The 21,198-nt window shown below is 38.8% G+C and overlaps 1 protein-coding gene across 1 annotated transcript in view; it reads right to left on the bottom strand.

Moving 5' to 3' along the window:
* The window catches only part of TRPC6 (transient receptor potential cation channel subfamily C member 6), a 90,839-nt gene extending 71,328 nt beyond the window's left edge, over positions 1–19,511 (bottom strand). The window contains exon 1 of the mRNA XM_029915211.1: positions 19,455–19,511. Coding sequence (XP_029771071.1) covers positions 19,455–19,459 — 5 coding nt within the window. The 5' untranslated portion in view covers positions 19,460–19,511. The remainder of the gene's footprint in view (positions 1–19,454) is intronic.
* Between the last annotated feature and the right edge of the window lie 1,687 nt (positions 19,512–21,198).

Here is a 21,198-nt window from a genome sequence, read left to right as displayed (position 1 = left end):
CCCCCCTTCCCCTCCCCATTGTCCTATGTTAAGTTTTTCCTGTTACTCTTAAGAGTGAAAACATATGGTATCTGTCCTCTGCCTGACTTATTTCACTTAGCATGACTCCCTCGAGGTCCATCCACATTGCTACGAATGGCCAGATTTCATTCTTTCTCATTGCCATGTAGCATCCCGTTGTATATATAAACCACATCTTCTTGATCCATTCATCAGATGATGGACATTTCGGCTCTTTCCATGATTTGGCTATTGTTGAAGGTGCTGCTATGAACATTGGGGTACTTGTGCCCCTATGCATCAGTAATCCTGTATCCCTTGGGTAAATCCCCAGCAGTGCTATTGCTGGGTCATAGGGGAGTTCTACCGGTAATTTTTTGAGGAACCTCCACACTGTTTTCCAGAGTGGCTGCATTCACTAGACACTTTTTATCATGGTTGCTCCTGATGTCTCTCTTGAAAATTCAGTCAATTCATCTACTCCCATCTTGCTTCTTGTCCCAGCACCAGTGACAAAAACAAGTATTTCCCCCTTCTTGAAAAATCTGTGTTCTCTAGTTCTCAAGATGCCAAATTCCCCCTTTCTTCTCCTATCTTATTGGCATCTCTGCTTTGGTCCCTCCTCCTCTGCCTGACCTCCAAACGTCAGAATGTGCAAATATTTTCACAAATTATAGAATCTGGCCATATATACATTAGAAAAAGACAATAAATAAACTCTAATAGTTTCCCTATTTCCACTCACCTCTTAAAAGAGTTCATCCAGCATCTGGCCATAAATGTCAAATCAATATCCCCAGATACGAATTCCAAACTTATTGATGCTACTTTGTGATATCTAATAGGCATCTAAAACTTAATATGACAAAACAGTACTCTTGTATTCTATTTTTCCCTCTTCTTAAGTCCTCCTTAGCTTGGCCAATGGCCCCCTCCATCCCCCTGAGGCCAGAAACCTTGGAGAAGTCTTTAATCGCTCTCTTTTCCCTACATCTAATATCTATATGTCAACAGGTTTTTCAGTTGTTGTACTTTAAAAGTATATTTGGAATCCAATACTTATCAATATGGCTGCTTCAAAATTCCTGGTGTAACCCTCCATGATCTCTTGTCTTCTCTCTTAAATAATTCCCTCACTGGTGGTCTCCTGCCATCCATTCTTGTCTCCTATACAAAGGTCCAAATATTTTCTCAAACTATAAAATCAGACCATACACTTTAGGAAAAGACAACAAATAAACTAATAGTTTCCCACTCAAATGGTGTCAAATTCTCTTCCAATGCCACTCAGGAGGAAAAAAATCAAATAGGTAGCTGGCAGTGTGATTACATATGGTTAACACTGCTCCCCATCTCCTTTGCTCCAGGCACATGGGCTTTCTCGGCACTGCTGTTCCTGGCTACGCCAGGCTTGCTTCTGTTTCAGGATCTCTCTGTTCTACGTGGAAGGAGTTTCCACTCCAGACCTGCACATAGTTGTCTCAGTATATCACTTAGCGCTCTGGCACTTAGTACTTTCTCACACAGCCTGGCTAACATACCTTTCCTTCATATCATATGTCTCACTGCAGAATTTTATTTTCCCAAAATAATATTTATCACTCTCTAAAATGACCTTGCTTAACTTAGGTATTTGTTAGGTTCCCCCCATGAAAATATAGGCTTCAGGGGCAGGAAGTTGGATCTAAACACTGGGTAACAGTTTTGAGCAGGAAATGTTGAAAAGTAAACAACTGAATGAATAAATAAGAGAAATAAGACAGAGAGTCTCAAGACTATGGTGTCAAGTGGAGAGACACCAAACAAAGAGACCCATAAAGACCTGTTACATTCAATAATCAGGATATCCCCTAAGTATCTTAATACTTAGGAGCTAGGTGAGCCTTAAGATTCCCAGGTGCTCACAAATACTAGCATGGTGAGATTTCCCTTTTGAATATGGGAAATAGCCAAGTAGCTGAAGTTCAAAATCCACACAGAATGAATGGCATGAAACAAAAGCTCTGCTGCCAAGGACATTTTTCAGGATTCTAGTACTTGAGTTAGAAATATGTGAAACCTCCTTAGTTCGAGCTAAGGAGAATTGATGGCCCCTGCAGGTTTAGCACAGGCCTTATCAATTGTGCCAAGCATACCCCGAGGGACCATCAATTTTTGTAATCTATAAAACAGAGAGTTATCAGAAACTTTGTACAGAAAACAGACGATCTTGAAAGGTATCCAGGTGGCAATCTTTCTGTGAGTTTCAGACTTGTGTCCTAAGAGATTGTGCTAAGGCCAGACAGAGACGAATCAGAGAACAGACATACACAGCTGTACTTCCTTTGGTCTCCTTAGGCACTACATGCTCCTAATCTGCTGTCTTTTTCTTCCTACTCATTAATTTCCAATATTCAAGATTACACAGAAAACTAAGAAACACTAAAAATGAAGCTACTACCCAATTCAACAAATAAGCTACATTCAAGATATATTCACATACTTCTCATATATAAACTGTCTCTGGGAAATGCAATCATGACTTCAATACTCCTAATGGCTGTTCAGAGTGTGGAAGACTCACCATATACACTGAAGCTATTATTTCAGTAATGGGGCTTAAATAGGATTTCTATAAAACTGTCCGTAATCCAAGTAAATCCAACAAAGTAGGCTTGCTGGAATATACTTCACTCATCTTTTCCTTTGTTGTACTAAATACTAGGCATTTAAAATTGACCACCTCAGGGGCGCGCCTAGGTGGCTCAGTTGGTTGAGCATCCAACTTTGGCTCAGGTCGTGATCTCATGGTTTTTGGGTTCGAGCCCCACATAGGCTCTGTGCTGATAGTTCAGAGCCTGTAATTCTAGAGCTAATACATGCCGACGGGCTCTGACCCCCTCATGGGGGGGATGCGTGCATTTATCAGATTACTTGGATAACTGTGGTGATAGTTCAGAGCCTAGAGCCTGCTTCAGATGCTGTGTGTGTGTGTCTCTCTCTGCCCCTCCCCCATCATGCTCTCTCTCACTCTCAGAAATAAACATACATTAAAAAGATTTTTTAAAAATTGACCACCTCATTTAATCTTCCCAACAATCAATAAAACTAAAAGGCAACCTATGGAATAGGAGAAGATACTTGCAAATGACATATCTGATAAAGGGATAGTATCAAAAATATATAAAGAACTTCTAAAACTCAAAACCCAAAAAACAAATAATCCAGTTAAGAAATGGGCAGAAGACATGAATAGACATTAACCCAAAGATCACATCTAGATGGCTAACAGATACATGAAAAGGTACTCGACATCACTCATCATCAGGAAAATACAAAACAAAACCACAATGAGGTACCACCTCACACCTGTCAGAATGGCTAAAATTAATAACACAGGGAATAACAGGTGTTGGGAAGGATACAGATAAGGGGAATCCTCTTATACTGTTGGTGGGAAGGCAAACTGGTACAGCCACTCCGGAGAACAGTCTAGAGGTTCCTCAAAAAGTTAAAAAAAGAACTACCCTGGATCCAACAATTGCACTATTAGGTATTTACCCAAAGGACCCAAAAATAGGTAAAGGCATCTCACTGTTTATAGCAGCATTATCAACAATAGCCAAAGTATACAAAAGTTATACAAAGTTATACAAAGTTAACAAAAGCCCAAGTGTCCATCAATTGATGAATGGATAAAGAAGATGTAGTGTATATACACAATAGAATATTACTCAGCCATCAAAAAAGAATGAAATCTTGCTTTGCAATAATGATAACAAGCTAGTGTGTATTATACTAAGCAAAATTGATCAGAGAAAGACAAATACCATAGGATTTCACTCATATGTGGAATTTAGGAAACAAAACAGATGAATAGATGGGAAAGGAAAAAAAGAGAGGGGGGGAAGCAAACCATAGTAGACCCTTAATGATAGGGAACAACCTGAGGGTTGATGGAGCGATATGGATGGGGAAGGGGTTAAATGAGTGGTGGGTATTAAGAACAACAGCACTTGTTATAATGAACCCTGGGCATTATATGTAAGCAATAAATCACTAAATTCTACCCTTGAAACCAATATTATACTATATATTAACTAACTAGAACTTAAATAGACTTTTGGAAAGGAAATAAAGAAGAAAAGTGTACTTTAATCACTCAAAGTGACTAGAGAGCAAGATACAAAATTAAACACCCATGTTAGATGAAAAGAACTCAAAGCCTAGAAGTACACCTGATTTATTCAATAGTTTAATTTTTAAAAAGGATGTCTCTTAAAATAAAGGATTTGTTTATTGAAATTATATGAAGATATTTTACTTCTTTTCAAACTAAGGTGCCTTTTATTTCTTTTTCTTTCCTGATTGCTCCGGTGAGAGCTTTCAGAACTGTGTAAGATAGAAGTGGCAAGAGTGGGCACTCTTGTCTTGTTCCTGATCTTTAAGGAAAGTTTTCAACTTTTCACCACCGAGTATGATGTTACTGTGGGCTTGTCTGATGTGGCCTGTACTATGTTGAGGTACAGTATTTCTATACTAATTTGTTGAAATTTTTATCATGACTGGATGTTGAATTTTGTCAAATGCTTTTTCTGTGTCTAGTAAGATGATCATGGGATTTTTATCCTTCATTTTGTTAATGTGGTCCATCGCATTTATGGATTTACATGTATTGAACCATTTTTGCATTCTAGGGATAAATCCAGCTTCATTGTGGTATATGGTCTTTTTAATGTGCTAATGAATACAATTTGCTAATACTTTGCTGAAAATTTCTGCATCAATGTTCATCAAGTATTTGGCCTATAATATTTTTTTCCTTGCACTATCCTTGTTTGGCTTTGGTATCAGGGTATTGCAGCCTCAAAATATGAATTTGGAAGTGTTCCTTCATCTTCAAGTTTTTGGAAGTGTTTGAGAAGGAGTGATATCCATTATTTTTTAAATGATTGATACAAGTTACCAATGAAGTCATCTAGTCCTGGAATTTTTTTTGTTAGGAGATTTTTGAGTACTCAATCAATCTCCCTACTTATTCCTGGTATGTTCAGATTTTCTTTTATGCCATGATTCTGACTTGTTAGGCTATGTAGTTTGAGAAATTTATTCATTTCTTCTAGGTTATCTAATTTACTGGTATATAATTGTTCATAGTAGTGTCTTACAATTCTTTGTATTTTGTGGTAATGTCTCCTCTTTCATTTTCGATTTTATGTATTTTAGTCCTTTTTTCTTAATCATGCTAAACATGATCTTATAAACCATGAAAAAACACCAAAATTTCTAGAATAAATAAATTTAGTAAAGTTTCAGGATACAAAAATCCATATACAAAAATTATTTGACTTTCTATACAATAACAAAAATCGATCTGTAAAAGAAATTACAAGCCCATTTACAATAGCATCAAAAAGAACAAAATATTTGGGAATAAATTTAACCAAGGAGGTGAAAGAGCTATAATCTGAAAACTATAAAACATTAATGAAAGAAACTGAAGATGACACAAATAAATAAAAAGATAGCCTGTGTTCTTGGATTAGATGAATGAATATTATTAAAACGTCTGTACTCCCCAAAGTGATCTACAGATTCGGTCAATCACCATCAAAATTCCAATGTCATTTTACAAAGAAACAGAAAAAAACAATCCTAAAATTCATATGGAACCACAAATGACCCAAATTGCCAAAGCAATCTTGAGCAAGAAGAACAAAACTGGAGGCATCACACTTCTTAGAATCGAAACAGTATGCTGTTGGAATAAAAAAATAAAAAAAAACAGATACATAGCTCGATGGAACAGAAGAGAGGCCCCCAAAATAAACTCATGATATATGGTCATCTAGTTTTCAATAGAGATTCCAAGAATACACAATGGGGGACAGTCTCTTTGATAAATGGTATTGGGAAAACTGGATATACACATGCGAAAGAATCAAAGTGGGCCCTTATCTTACACTATACATAAAAATCAAATCACAATGGATTAAAGGCTTAACACAGGATCTGGAAATATAAAATTCCAAGAAGGAAACACAGGGGGAAATCTCCCAGACATTGATCTTGGTAATAATTTTTTTGGATCTGACACCCAAAGTACAGGCAACAAAAACAAAAATACACCAGTGGGAGTACATCAAAGTAAAACATTCTGCACAGTAAAGGAAACAATCAACAAATTGAAAAGGTAACCTATGGAATGAGAGAAAACATTTGCAAGCCATGTATTTGATAAAGGGTTAATATCCAAGGAACTGTTAAAATTTAATAGCAAAAAAATTTTTTTTAATGAGCAAAGCACTTCAATAAAAATGTTTCCAAAGAAAACACACAAATGGCCAACACATTAACATTGTTAATTATCAGGGAAGTGCAAATCAAAACCATAAAAAGATTATTACCTCACAACTGTCAGAATGGCTATGATCAAAAAGTCCAAAGTTAATAGAATTCTCAAGGATAGGAAGAGAAGGGAGCCCTTGCACATTGTTGATGGGAATAAAAGATGGTGCAGCTATTGTGGAAATCAGTATGGTGCTTCCCCCCCAAAACTAAAGCAGAACTACCCCAAGATCCAGCGGTCCTGATTCCGGGTACACAGCAAAAGGGAATAAAATCAGTATCTCTAATGGATACCTGCAGGCTCATGCTCATTCCAGCACTATTCACAATAGCCAAAAAATGGAAACAGTCTAAATGTCTATGGACATAATATATACATACATACGTATGTGTGTGTGTGTGTTTACATATATACATGATTTTATTGATTTTATTCAGCCTTAAAAAAGAAGGAAATCCTGCCATTCGTGACAACATGGCTGGACCATGAGGGCTCCATGCTGAGTGAAACACATCAGAACAGAAAGACTAAATGCACGATCTCACTTGTGTATGAAATATATTCTAAAACACACACACAAATCACCCGGAACTCATAGTAAAGAGAATAGAATGGTAGTTCACCAGAGGCTGGAGTATGGAGGGAAGGGGAACTTTAAAAAAAAGAAAAACTAAAGGAAGTAGAAACATGAAGGCTGGGGACCGAGTAAAGAGGGTCATGGGAGTTACTGTGTAAGGCGTACAGATAATCACTTTTGCAAGCTGACGACCGTTCTGGGGTGGAGGGTGGGAAGGTTACACAACAGAGTCAATGTACTTAACACCACTGAGCTGTACACTTGAAAATGTTTAAAATTAAGTTTTAGTTCACATGCATTTTACCATAATAAAAAAGTTTAAATACTTATAAAAGAAATTATGTGAGAAAAATAAGTGAGCCATGTGGGAAAATAATTATTTATATAATTTGTACTTCATATTGTATCATATAGTTAAACAAACATGAATAAAATATTCATGTGTTTTATTTAGCAAACTAAATAAAAACAAACCCAAGAGCAAAAAAGCCATTCAATATTTATCAGATCTCTTATTATAATAAAAAACTTAAGTGCGACAGAGGGGACCATAATGAAATGGAAGTTTTAAATATTTATAAGAAAATGATTTCAATAAAAAGAAAGTGACTGAGCGAAAAATACTACATTAAATAAGATTAGCAAAGGGCTAGATACTAAATTTTGAAAAGAACTTATGTAAAATTGTGAGGAAATATTAAGACTTTATAGATAAATAGTCAAAGTTCATGAAAATATAATCCACACAGTATAAAATATAATTGGTAACGTAACAATGGGAAAGTATTCAATCAACTAATAACTAAGAAAATGCAAATTAAAACTAGTTAGAGGCTTCTTTTTCATATACTAAATTAGCTGTCACATTAAGAATGATATCACCAAAAGTGTACAATACTGATGTGAAACTTGTATCTGTCCTTTTTTGCTGATTACACCGAAACTGGAATAGCCTTGTGGAAAGTAACTTAGTAATATGGTCAAAGAATCATGAAGATATTTATATTAAGTTTTTGTGCTTCAGGAATTCTACTTATAATTTAGTCTAAAAAAGAATCTAAAGCATATAAAATATATATAAGATATTTTTGGCAAAACTGCATATAAGAATAAAAATTTATATTCAACTTACGTATGTCTGACAGTAAGGAAATTATTAATCATATAATTAACTCCTCAATAAAAAGTTCCTCAATGTAATTTTATGTGACTTTTAACATGATTATTATGAAAACTACATATCACCTACCTGAAAAATCAGGTCTGATATACTAGCTTTAAAAAGGTACATGGATATATACTGTGCTGCAAAATCATGCATATATATGGATGAGAAAAATATAATTTGATTTCCTAGAATGCAGATATATTGTTTTTTTCTTACTTTTAATTTGATTTGTTATTGCTTTTATGAAATTATTTGTGCAATTAATATTTCCCAAAACCCGAAAACACAGCATGGTATTTTTAAGGAGCAAGAAGGAAAAAGAAAACTTAATTTCCATCACAAAATTTATATTTAGCATAAGCATGAATAAATAGGGACCAAGGGAAGCTAAGTAACTATGTCATTGTTTATGTATAAATGTCTCATGGATATTGACACATCATAAAATATAAACAGATTAAGTTAATAATACATGATACATGGACAGCAGGTGGTATAATCTCTCTATATTTGTGCTCTTATCAAATGTAATACTTTTCAATATTCTATATTGCTGTATTTCATTGTTATTTAAAAAATAATACTATTTACTTATTATATGTTCATTATATTCACTAAATAGTGTCATGGGATAAAAGATGATTCCTATATCTTATTGGATTATAATATTTATAATAAACTAAACCTTGTGATTTAAAAAGGAAGCATTTAATTTTGGTACAGCATTAACCAAAGTTAAAACTATCATTTCCATTAAGAGTAGTTACATGACTACAGTAATTATGTATAGTCTGGTGTGCTTGAAGAAAATGCTTTTGTACTTCAAATTAAGAAAATGTTTTCTCAGCATAAAAAACGTATTTTTTTTAAAAACGTATTTTCAAGTCAACATACTTCTATAAATAAATAATTCAACATCAAACTTCCAGGAAATGAGTATTTAGCATTTAATCAGTAAGTACATTCAGGAAACTACTGACTGAATTAAAAGGATAAATGAATATCATGATTGACCCTCACTAAGTGTAACATACTTAAAGCATTAAGAGTACACTGTTTTTTACGCCAATTTAAGGTGACAATCTTAACAACAAAATCTTTATATAAACAGTTTGTCAAAAAGAAAGCAAGAAATATTAGATTTGACCACTTTAACTATTTTTCTTTCTTGGCATAATTTCCCTTCTTAAAAAATAAGTAAACGCATCAAACTAGTAAACTTCTGTATAGCAAGGGAAATCTTCAAAGAAATGAAAAAACAACCTACTGAATGGGAGAAATATGTGCAAATCATGTATCTGATAGACGGCTAACATCTAAAATATAAGAAGAACCGATACAACTCAATAGCAAAAAAACAATCCAATTAAAGAATGGGAAGTTCTAAACAGAAATTTGTCCAGAGCCATATGATGGCCAAACGGTACAAGATGTTCAACATCACTACTCATCAGGGAAATCCAAATCAAAACCACAGTGAGATATCATCTCATATCTGGTAAAACAGCTATTATCAAAAAGACAAGAAACAACAAGTGTTGGAGAGGATGTGGAGAAAAGGGAACCCTCATGGACAACAGTAGGGAAGTAAATTGTTGCAGTCACTTTAGAAAAGAGTGTGCAGTTCCCTTAAAAAATTAAAAACAGAATTACCATATGACCCAGTAATTCTACGTGTGGTATTTATTCCAAGAAAATGAAAACACTAACTCAAAAAGATACACATAGCCTCATGTTCATTGCAGCAGTATTTACAATAGCCAAGATACAGAAACAGCCTAAGTGCCCACTGATGGACGAACGGATAAGGAAAATATGGAAGAGATAGATGATTGATAGATAGACAGACAATGCAATATTACTCTTCCATAAAAAGGAAGGAAATCTTGCCTTTGCAACAACATGGATGGACCGTGAGGGCATCATGCTAAGTGAAATAAATCAGACACACAAAAAACCCAATACTCTATGATTTCACTTATATGTAGAATCTAAAAAAAGAAGGAAAAAACCCTCGCAGATACAGAGAACAAACTGGTGGTTGGGGGGCGGGGGCGAGAGGGTGGGATAAGTGAGTGAAGGGGATCAAAGGCACACACTTCCAGTATAAGATAAAGAAGCCATGGGGCGCCTGGGTGGCTCAGGTCGGTTAAATGTCCAACTTCAGCTCAGGTTATGATCTCATGGTTCATGGGCTGTATACTCCACCAGAATCCACAAAACTATGCCAGGCTTATCTTGTAAGGTTGCAAGGGAAGTAAAATCTAAGCTCTAGACAGTTCTACATCAATACGATCATATAATTTACTAATGGGTTCTAAAATTTTTGCAGGACCTATAAAGGTATGATTTTTCTTTAAGTGAAGCCAGGACCACATGTGCACATTTCTCTTTGTTCAGCAACTCACCCTTAGCTGTAAGAGAAACAAGAAATAGAAGATGCAGACAAACCCACACAAACCATATTTGAAACAAGCAATGATCTAATGACCTATTTTTGAAAAACTAATAATAAAGCAACATGAGGCAGAATTTTCTAATTGTCCAAGATTACTTGGTTCTAAATATTTTTACCACCTTCTCTCTCAGTAATTTATACATCAAGAATCAAAATGGTCCAGGAAGCATCTGGACCAAAGAATAAAACTTTGGTCAATCCATTCTGGCACAAAACAGAAACTAAACAGGTGAACCAGAAACTTCTAAGTTTTGCTTTTAAGACATACTTTTCTTCTCTCCATTTATGTTTGTTTATTTGTTGCCCCAAGCAAAAAGAGGGCTGTGGTTGAGACTCCAACAACAAATTCTAAAAGAAATTCAGTCTTAGCTATCAAGTTACCTAATTTAAAAAATCAAGCTAACTAGATTATAAATGTCCAAAGTGTACATATTTCCTCTACAATCCCTGCATTACTCTTTTCCTGTTAGCCCTGAGCATTTGTCTTTCCCCAGTGGACAGGGATCAGGTCTAATTCTGGGTCCTGGGCTGTACCTACAATGGCACTATGAATGCGATGGTATGACCATGAATGGTAGTTACAATATAAACACTTCCTCCATTGTGTCTTTCTGTTTCAAGGGCCAGGAATGAAATGACAGTATCTAAATCAGGAAATTGCTCTTTTCTTCAAAAATAAAAAGGAAACTAAGTTGTATTCAGTCAATGTGAAAAGAGAAGTTTAAAATCTGGGTTTGCAGAAATTCAGGAAGTAGGTTATTAAAGGGAAGTAAGATAGGAGCTGTAGGGAGGGGTAAGCAGAAAGACAGTCAGTCCCTTCTCCTATGCCTGCCTCAGCAGCTGATGCTCAAAACCATGAACCTGAACTAGCCCTGTCCAATTACTCTAGAAATGAAACCGGTCTCATGCAGAAATGTAACACCCCTGAGCTCTTCTCTATAACCTTTCCACATCTGCCCACCCCGATGGCAGCTTTTCTGTTTCTGTCTTTCTTTTTTCCCTTTTTTGCCTTTGTTTCTCCCTGACTAGGCTTTGTAAATGTCTCCCTGAATCCTTATTATAGGTGATAACCTAGTTCAAACTGAGTAAGTAAAAAATAATGAAGATGACACCACAAGCTGAACCCAAATATCTTACTCTAAGTCAATTCCTGCTGCCTTGGCCACTCACCACCCGATCAGATCGTCTGGATGCTGACAACGGCCTAAACCCAGCAACGCTAGTCCTGAGCCTTTGGACACTAGGATCCAGAAGGCTGATCAGTACTTTAGAACTCACCTAATGCATGTTCCCAATAGTGTCCAGCTCTCTTCCCTTCCCAGCAGCTCAGCATACATTGTATCAGGTCCACTAACTTATAAAATATTTTACCAAATATGTATGAGAAAGCTCCTCTATTATATTCACATCGGTTTTGGTTTCCATACTTAGTTCTAGAAGAGTAAATGCACCTGTACATCATCTTGTCCATCAAGAATTACTTAATATTTATTGTGTTCCAGATGTCAAGTCCATAGCAATAAGATGTATACAAAGCAAGATAAGACAGTTGCAAAAAAAAAAAAAGCATTTTGAAAATACTTTCTCTGTATTAGATGCTATTGTAAGTGTTCGTTTGGCAGGAAAAACACTCACATGAGCACTTCCCACATTTGGTTTAAATACTTATGGCACTAGAGGTATGAATGATGGATACGGAACTACAAAAACAGATGTGCTGAACTTGGCCTGAGTTGCAGCTGAATTCATAGGTTATTCTACTGTGCCCTGATAGGACACAAAGAGGTTCTGTAAGTGGAGAGGAAGGAAGAACCCGCATGGGGGGCGGTGTGGGCAGACCACTGTATACAACGGAAAATGTGTATGAGATTGTAAACTGTATCATTTCAACAGCAGCACTGAAAGTGGAAGTTGCTCTTTTTTACTTCTATTTGGTTTTTGTTGTTGTTTATTTAAGGGATCGGTGTAAGAGAAGCTGGACAGAAGAGTTGTGATTTGTAAATAATTCACAGTGTTTTAAAAAAATTAGCGTTTACTTATTTTTGAGAGAGAGAGAAACAGAATGTGAGCAGAGGAGAGACAAAGAAGGAGACACAGAATCTGAAGCAGGCTCCAGGCTCCGAGCTGTCAGCACAGAGCCCAACACAGGGCTTGAACTCATGAACCGCGAGATCATGACCGGAGCCAAAGTTGGATGCTTAAACCACTGAGCCACTTAGGTGCCCCAAATCATTCATGTTTTTAAACTTTTATTTGCATTTATGTCATGCTTGGTATATTACCAAGGCACTAAGCCTATTTACAAGGTGAGCAACAGTGGAAAATTAACTATTAAGAGAATAATCAAAGCCTGAGCACACCGGGATCTCCATGTTTCCCTTGCCTGTCTGACTCTCGGTGTAAAATACACGTGGGACTGTGGCGAACTGCCCAGCTCCTCGGAGAGACACTGGCCTGGACCGCACCCTCGGTGCCCGGTCAGTCTCAGCCGGGGGCTGCCTGGGGCTGGCTGGGAACAAGGATTGGTAAGCTGTCGGTGTCACCACATCTCACATCTCTCTGTCTGCTTTCACCTCGGTGAGGGTGAAGTACAGCCAATCCACCTCACTCTTTAACTCAAAATGAAAGGAAGTTATTCTAACCATCAGGCTCAGAGAGCAGAGGGTTCCGTGTTAGAGCTGGGTGCTCCCTTCACAGACAGCCGCACTCCCTGCCCAACCCTGCTCTCTCCTCCCGTGGGTTGTGGGTTGGGCGCATAGCTCCCCTCTCCCTCCCAGAACTGCCCTCCTTCAGCTGGTCGGGTTTCTCTACTTCAGAGTCTTCAAACAGGCCACAAAGATCCCTCCGACAGTGTAACACTGCTCCAGGCTGGACTCCCTCGTGTCACTTGTTTGTGATTCTCAGCACCAGGACAGTCACTCTGTGCCAGCCCTCCAGGAGGCCACTGGGACCCTGCAGAGAACAGCAGAGCTCAGGCGTGGAGTCATTCCCTGGGACATGTTGAGGACATGGAGTGTGCCTTCACTGGGAGACTGAACACCTCACTCTCCTGTTGGAGAAATCGGCCTTCTTCACCTGTCTTCACAGGCAGAACGTCTGCAGCTTAGAGCCAGCTGTTCATAGAACATAGGGAGGCTCCAACTGCTTTCTCCTGTTCCAAACGTCTCTCTGGTCAATCTTGCCACATAGCATCCTACTCTCTCACCAGGCTGAAGTGGACCCTCCTTTTATCCCATTATTCTCAAAAGGCTTCCTCTTGGTTCCCCTATCTTTTCCTGTCTAGGAAGGGTCCTGGGTGTGCAGTTTATTTGCTCCCAGTCTGAGCCTGGGAAGAGATGGAGTGGGTATCCGCCCATCATAATCCTTGGTGTGAATCACTGGATCTCCCCTCCCAGTATGAGTACCCTGGGCAGATGGCAAAACCCAAGGGCAGACAAAGCTATAGATAGACGTATTACATTTCCTAGAAGAAGCGGTGATAGTAAAACGATTTTATTTTCAGATGAACGTGGAACAGTATGGAACAAGATGCAACATCTAACGTAAAACAGGTGTCAAAGACTGAGTTTATGGTACGCTACACCGGTTTTGATGAGATCCAGTCATTTTTCTCGGTGGTCAGGGATATAAAATGTTGAGAAGTTTATGAAAATAAAATTTTATTTATAAAACTCTGGGCAGCACTATGTCAGTTGTTCCCTGGGAGTGTTGCTCTACAGATTTCAAGAGGTCCTACTTTGCATCTTTAAGCCTTAGTAACCATGACACATTATGGAAAAGACCTCTAACTGAAGGTGAACTGTTTGGTTGGTTTTGTTTTTAAGAGGGAGCTCACAGAATTTCTTGGTAATCTGAAAGAATTTTCACTGCAGTGTTTTTTCCAGAATTTGTGTTTCCATATGCTTGAAAGCATGTACTCTCAAGTCAAACTGTCTTCTCTTACAGTTTTTTTAAAAGCTGGACATGTTGTGTTGAAGCGGTATCTGTCAGCCCATGTTGAGAAATAAAACTCTTATGACACCAACATGATACTCTTTTTTTTTTTTTTTTTTTTTTTGCAGAGGGGGAGGTGAATGGGGAAGGAGGTTTCATTCGGTGGTATATTATCTGGCAAAATGTGTTCAGTCTCTAATTAGGGTTTCTTGGAAACTGACTTTGTATTCATTCCAAATCCTTAAAAACCATCAGCCTGGGAGTTAGATTTGGTCTATAGTCCTTTCGGAATTCTTTGAGTTTTATAAACCAGATTATTTCACATATAAAATCTTACTTCTGGCTTCTTTCAAAAAAAAATCAAAGGATTTAGAACGTGGCCCCTAGTGCCTCATGGTGACAACTGACAGGGCTAAGGGGGAGACTGTCATTTTAATTCTGTTCCTAATTTACAGCAGACTTGCTTTATGCTGTTTTCTTTACTCGCCGAGGAATTAGTGTTGGCAAGACTGACCCATCCATCCTTCCAAGCATCGACTTCCTCAGACAGTGTGTACGACACCTCACCCACAGCTGACACCTGCATCACTAGGCCCTGGCCCTGCCCTCGAACACCCCACAGCCCCACGCAGCAGACCGCAGGTGGGGAGAGCAGTGAGACCCTCCGCCCAGAGGGCTGACAGCTCTAGGAAGCACATCCCGCCTGGGGCGCAGGGAGGGTTGTACTCTCTGAAGGGCGACACCGGACAGAGCAGGAGGCAGGCGGAGCACAGGCAGAGGAGCAGGAAGGAGAAGCGTGACGAGAGGCAAAGGATGATCTAGGATCAGGGAGACGCTGGGCCAAGGGACGCTGGACAAGAAAGGGGTCAGAGCGTCCACCTGTCCGCCGGCTGCCCCGCAGCCGCGCCTCAGCTCACATCTGATGGTTCTCGGCGAGCTGGTCCACGTGAGGGGCCTGACAGTCACCATGTCTTGTACGAATGAACACCTTGGTCATCTACACTGGATTTAAAATCTAAGGTGCACTGCATACATCTCTCCTTTTCAGAGTTAGGTTCAGATTTTTGTTCTGACTACTCGAGGGTGCCACCATAAATGTCAATCGTTACCCCAGGCTGCCAATGAAATATCAGCACTCTAGGGGGGTTTGGGGGTTATGGAATTTTCCTCCTACACCGATAATGCTCTACTTAGTAACTCATCTTCTCTTTACATATACATAAAACTGTTATGCACACGGACAGCAATTGCTATAAAGGTAAGCAATTCTGAAGTACTAACTCCCCCTTCTATTTGTTGTTTCTGATAAGCTAATGGGAGGATCAAACCTATTAGAAATACACACAGTAAGTTTTTTATGAATTAACTTTATACCAACTCTCATTTACTCAGAAGCCCATCCCCTGCCCAAGCCTTAAACCAAAGTTTTTCCTAACTTGGGCGCAGACTCCTGAGTGTGCTGGAGGGCAGCCGCTCTCCCACTCCGTGCCTGTCTGCTCTGCACCTGCCCTGCACGTCCCAGGGGAGAGAAGCTCCCTCAGGCTGGAGGCAGATGGTACAGGCTGGCTCTAGACCAGCACTGCCTCTCACTCAGCAAAACCTGTGATAAAGCGCGTCAGGATTCGGAGTCCAGGGATCACCTGAAATGCCCTACAATTTAATTTCTACAAAACAAAAGCCTTTGGTCCTTTAATGCTTCCTGATGAATTGCCCAGTACATTCCTCACGATGCATAAAATGCACTGTAGCATCACGAAAGAATGGTTTCAAATTGACGGGATGAGTGAAGTGAGCCTGTGGTAAAATTAATATCTTGAGATGCTAAAACTCCAGACCCGCTTTGAACATGAGTGCTTCCTAATTCTTCCTTCTCTAATCCTCCTGAAAACGGGTAGGACAGGTCATAGAAGGGAAGAGAAAGACAGATAAGGAAGGGATTAAAAATAAAGATTGTAACTAAAGAAAGAAGTGTGAAGAGGGAGAATAGAAACTAGGGGAAATCACTCTATTTGAATGGGACTTGCAAGGATTTGAATAAGCAGTTATATATTTAGTACCTACCGATTCGGGGCAGTCCCCAAATTCAAGAAGCTTATGACTCCACCCTGAGTCCCAGAATGTTGCCTGACTAAATCCCTTTGCAAATCACACTTGAAAATTCCTTCTCTATTCTCTTTCCTTTTTACTCCTTTCATTACATGAAAATGCTTCCTTCTGTACAACCTGAAGTTTTAGGTTAAGTGGTTGAGGTTCTGTCCCAGAAATTCCTAGCAGGGTCAGGTGTGGGTCCATCACAGGCAGGGAGAGGATGGGCTGGGATGCACTGAGCTTTGCACAGCTCAGAGGAAAAAATAATAAAAGCAAAAATCAGCTGTGCCTTATGGGTCTTTATGATAAAAGACTCAGAATACTCCCTCAGGTCGCTGTGAAAAGATCACATATATAACAACTTAAGAAAAATTTGTGAACACACTTAGTTTTATTATAATGAAGCAACTTGTATCCTTTTAATGTTTAAAACAGAGCATCATCATTTCTGTTCCAGTGAAACAAAATTTTTTATTTTTAAACAATTTTTAATGTCTTATTTTGAGAGAGAGAGAGAGACAGACAGAGAGTGAGCGGGGGAGGGGCAAAGAGAGAGGGAGACACAGAATCTGAAGCAGGCTCCAGGCTTTGAGCTGTCAGCAGAGAGCCCGACACAGGGCTCAAACCCACAGACTGTGAGCAAAATTTTAAAATAAACATGAAAAAATTAAATAGAGAATGTCAATTCCAAATAAGATCATATAGGTTCCACTGAGTCTCCCATCAACTGACAGGGCTTCTATCATCATTAGGAGAGAGTTTCATTTTGAAAGTATCATCTTGGGGTTCGTGGGTGACCTCAGTTAAGGTCAGGATCTTGATTTCAGTTCAGGTCATGATCTCAACAGTTTGTGAGACTGAGCCCTGCATTGGGCTCTGTGCTGACAGCATGGAGTCTGCCTGAAATTCTGTCTCCTCTCTCTCTGCTTCTCTCTCCCTCTCAAAATAAATAAGAATTTTTTTTTAAAGTGTCATCTTCAACTACAAGGCTGTCTGTTAAACCACACCTCAGGATTATAGTGAGGTTTAAAGGAGTTAATATGTGCAAATTGCTTAAGATAGTGCCCGGCAATAGGAAGTTCCTTATTAATGTTGCCTCTGCCAGGAATCTGGAAAACTAACTTATGCAGAGGGGGAGATGAGCACTGACCAACATGGTAGCTTATAGCCACAAATAGCAATTTCACTTTTAATTCAAATTAACTACAATTAAATAAAGCTAATAATTCAGTTGTACCAACCACACTTCAAGTGCCCAATCTGCAGAAAGTTCTATTGCACAGTACTATTTAGAAGCTGATAGATGGTGGTGGTGGGGATGGTGGTGGTAGTTAGTGATGGTGATGGTGCTGATCGAGATGACGGTGGTGATGGTGGTGGTGATGGTGATCGTAGTGACAGTGATGATGGTGGTAGTGACAGTGACGGTGATGATGGTGGTGGTGGTGGTAGTGACAGTGACAGTGATGATGGTGGCGGTGGTTATGGTGGTGATGCTGGTGGTGATGGTGATCGTAGTGACAGTGATGATGGTAGTAGTGACAGTGACGGTGATGATGGTGATGGTGGTGGTAGTGACAGTGATGATGGTGGCGGTGGTGATGGTGGTGATGGTGGTGGTGATGGTGATCGTAGTGACAGTGATGATGGTGGTAGTGACAGTGATGATGGTGATGGTGGTGGTAGTGACAGTGACAGTGATGATGGTGGCGGTGGTTATGGTGGTGATTGTGGTGGTGATGATGGTTGATACTGGTGGTAATGATGGCAAAAACAACAGAGACCTGAGGGAATGGAATGAGGACAAGAATGTGTTGAGTCAGAGTTTTGCTGTACGAAATACTGAGGAGACTGTGTTTGTGTAGGTGTCTGTTTGTCCCATGTGCCTACAAGAATGAGGTGGGGCCGGTGGATCAGGAAACTAATTTTAAGGAGACTTGCAGGGTGAGTTGATTTTAGGTAGGAAAACCTCACAGAACTTTAAAGCTATTTATTGTCTGTCTCCCTGATAAAATCTAGACTCCATCAGCCAAGACCCTGTGTTGCTCACCATTTTTATTTCCTTCTCCTTGTATACAGTTTACTGCATAAGAAGTGCTCACCGTATATTTGCTAAACAAATAAATTTGCGAAGTCAAATATGAATGGAGGCAGGCTACAGGGAAAAGGAAAGAGAAGGCAGGATGTGGGGAGACACTGATGGTTCTGGCAGGTTCTGGCAACTTGGCTGCGCGGGGCACAGTGCAAGGAGGTGAGTGTGGGGAGGACAGGGCAAAGGTCAGCAGAGGTCTGCCTTTTCATCCTTCTGCCAAGAATGGCCCAACCAATTTAATATTAAGTATTTTCCCTCTTTGTTCCATTTTATACTGGCACATTCATAATGAGGAAAGCACAGCCTGGGAGAAAACAGGGTTATATGCTTGCTACATGAAGCCACAGAAATGGATACTATCCATGCATGCACATATTGTAAGAATCCAAAGAACTTGCTCCTCATCCCCCATAAAAATGTGAGGGAAATTTAGCGGTTCATGCTATGCTAGTATCCTCTGCTGTTAATTTGTTTTCTGCTGTGGGCAGACCTACAGGCAGCCTACAATATCTTCTTAGGATTGTTGCACCACTATTTGATATGAGGAAGAATTTGAACATTCCTGTGTGTGTGTCCTGGGATAGAGTCCCATGTCAGGTTTCATGCCGAGTGTGGAACCTGCTTAAGTTCCTCTCTCTCCCTCCTCCTCTGCCCCTCCCCTCTGCTCATACTCAAGTAAATAAATAAGTAAATAAATAAACAAATAAATAAAACTGGATTTTATCTTACAATGTTAATGCCTTCAACTGGATGAAACAGAGCAATGACATGCAAACTGGCATCCTGCTCTGGGAGCTGTGTAGAACTTACGGCATAGCGATGGTGCTCCCAAGTTAGGCTGTATGTTCACCCGCACGCATGTGGCTGGACTCCACCCTCAGAGTTTCTGCTGCAGCAGTCCGGAGAAGGGCCTGGTGACCAGGATGTCTACGAAGTTCCCAAGCGATACTGGGCACGTTTTCTGAGCAGCCTTGCTCTGGGGCAGATGCCTTAACCTGAAGAACCCATCCCGTGGAGCACATGAAAACTTGGAACAGGTGCAAGACGTGAATAGTTTTACTAAGATCGATTTCCCAATTCTGCATATCCACATGCACTCTTCCCTAAAATTTCACCTAGATTTTCCTCAGAACACTGGTGCAGCCTGTCAGTCACACCGACTCTCCCCTCCCTCCTCCATGTCCCACACTCCTCTCTTTACAAAGGGAAGCACACCTCTGAACATTCCTAGCATTGCCTGATGTGTGATATTACAGAAGTGTCCCAAGGTTCAAGCTAAGCCTCCTGTAATCAGCGCACACAAAGTTTTCCCATCCACCTTTTTAAAAGACACATTTCTGGTCATTAGTAAACAAAATAAAGTCCAAGATGTCCAATATCCAATCCTGAACCCACTATTTCCTAGTTGTGAAATCTTGAGAAAGACTCTCCGTGTCTGAAATTCCCCAAATGTAAAATGCAGACAAGAATAAGTTCCTTTAAAAAGTATTGTGAGCAGTAAATGAGTTAATATACGTGAAGTAGTTCGAATTGTACTTAGCAGATAGGAAATGCCCTACAAATTAGCTATTATTATTGTTTTAGTTATTAACTGTAATAATAATTCAGAAGAGGTTTTGACCTTAAAAATTTTATGTAGGTTTTATTTTGCTTCAGAAAACTTCAGAAAGTTTTACAATAAAAGCTTTGTTATTAATAAAAAGCTTTCAAGAAAAAATACGTGTAATGTGACAGTTATTTAAAAACATGATTTCAAGTAAAAGGATGAAAGCAAATGTTAAAGAGCTGGTGTATTTTTAAATTAATGGTGATGAATATTATATCGCTAGCATTTAGATTTGATAACATACAATTTTAAAAGTGATAGATCCATTCTATTTCCAAATGTTAATTTTCACAATATATTGGCAATTACATCTTTTGCAAGTATTTGACATGATGATGAAAAATTTTAGATGGTAACAAAGATGTGCAGTGGTATATATTTTTTAACATTCTTTTAGAATAACCAACCTGAATATTATCAATACCACCTGCCAAGAGTAAGATTGTTGGGTTTTAAGGTATTGTCATCTTCACTTTTACTAAGTTTTATGCAATTTTTTCTAACAAGGTTTTATCCCTTTGGTATGTAGTCCCACCACCTGGGTATAGGGCTTCACTGGTTGACATTATAGATACTTGATATCATCAAGCTCATTTATTTATTTATTTATTTATTTTGCCTATTTAGTGGATGTCAAATGAGATTTTTGTGTGCGATTGTTTTGGCATTTTCAAGGTTACTAGTGAGACTGAGGGTGATTATTGGTCATTTGTATTTCAGCTGCTGTGAGAAAGCTATGTATCTTTGTCCATTTGTTAGGGAATTAATACGTTTTCAGTATTTTATAAGTGGCATCTTTTTCCAGCCTGCAGGGCTGTCTTTCCTTTCTAGTTATTCTACTTATTGATAAATAGTTTCTTAATTTTTATGTATTAAATTCATCAATTTTATAATTTATGCTTTGTGATTTTGTAGAATCCTTTCCTACTCCAAAGTCATTAAAATTTT

The sequence above is a fragment of the Suricata suricatta genome, chromosome 11, assembly GCF_006229205.1.
Source record: "Suricata suricatta isolate VVHF042 chromosome 11, meerkat_22Aug2017_6uvM2_HiC, whole genome shotgun sequence".
Taxonomy (NCBI): Eukaryota; Metazoa; Chordata; class Mammalia; order Carnivora; family Herpestidae; genus Suricata; species Suricata suricatta.
Note: the sequence above shows the minus strand (reverse complement) of the source record. Positions and strands in the feature narration are given on the sequence as shown.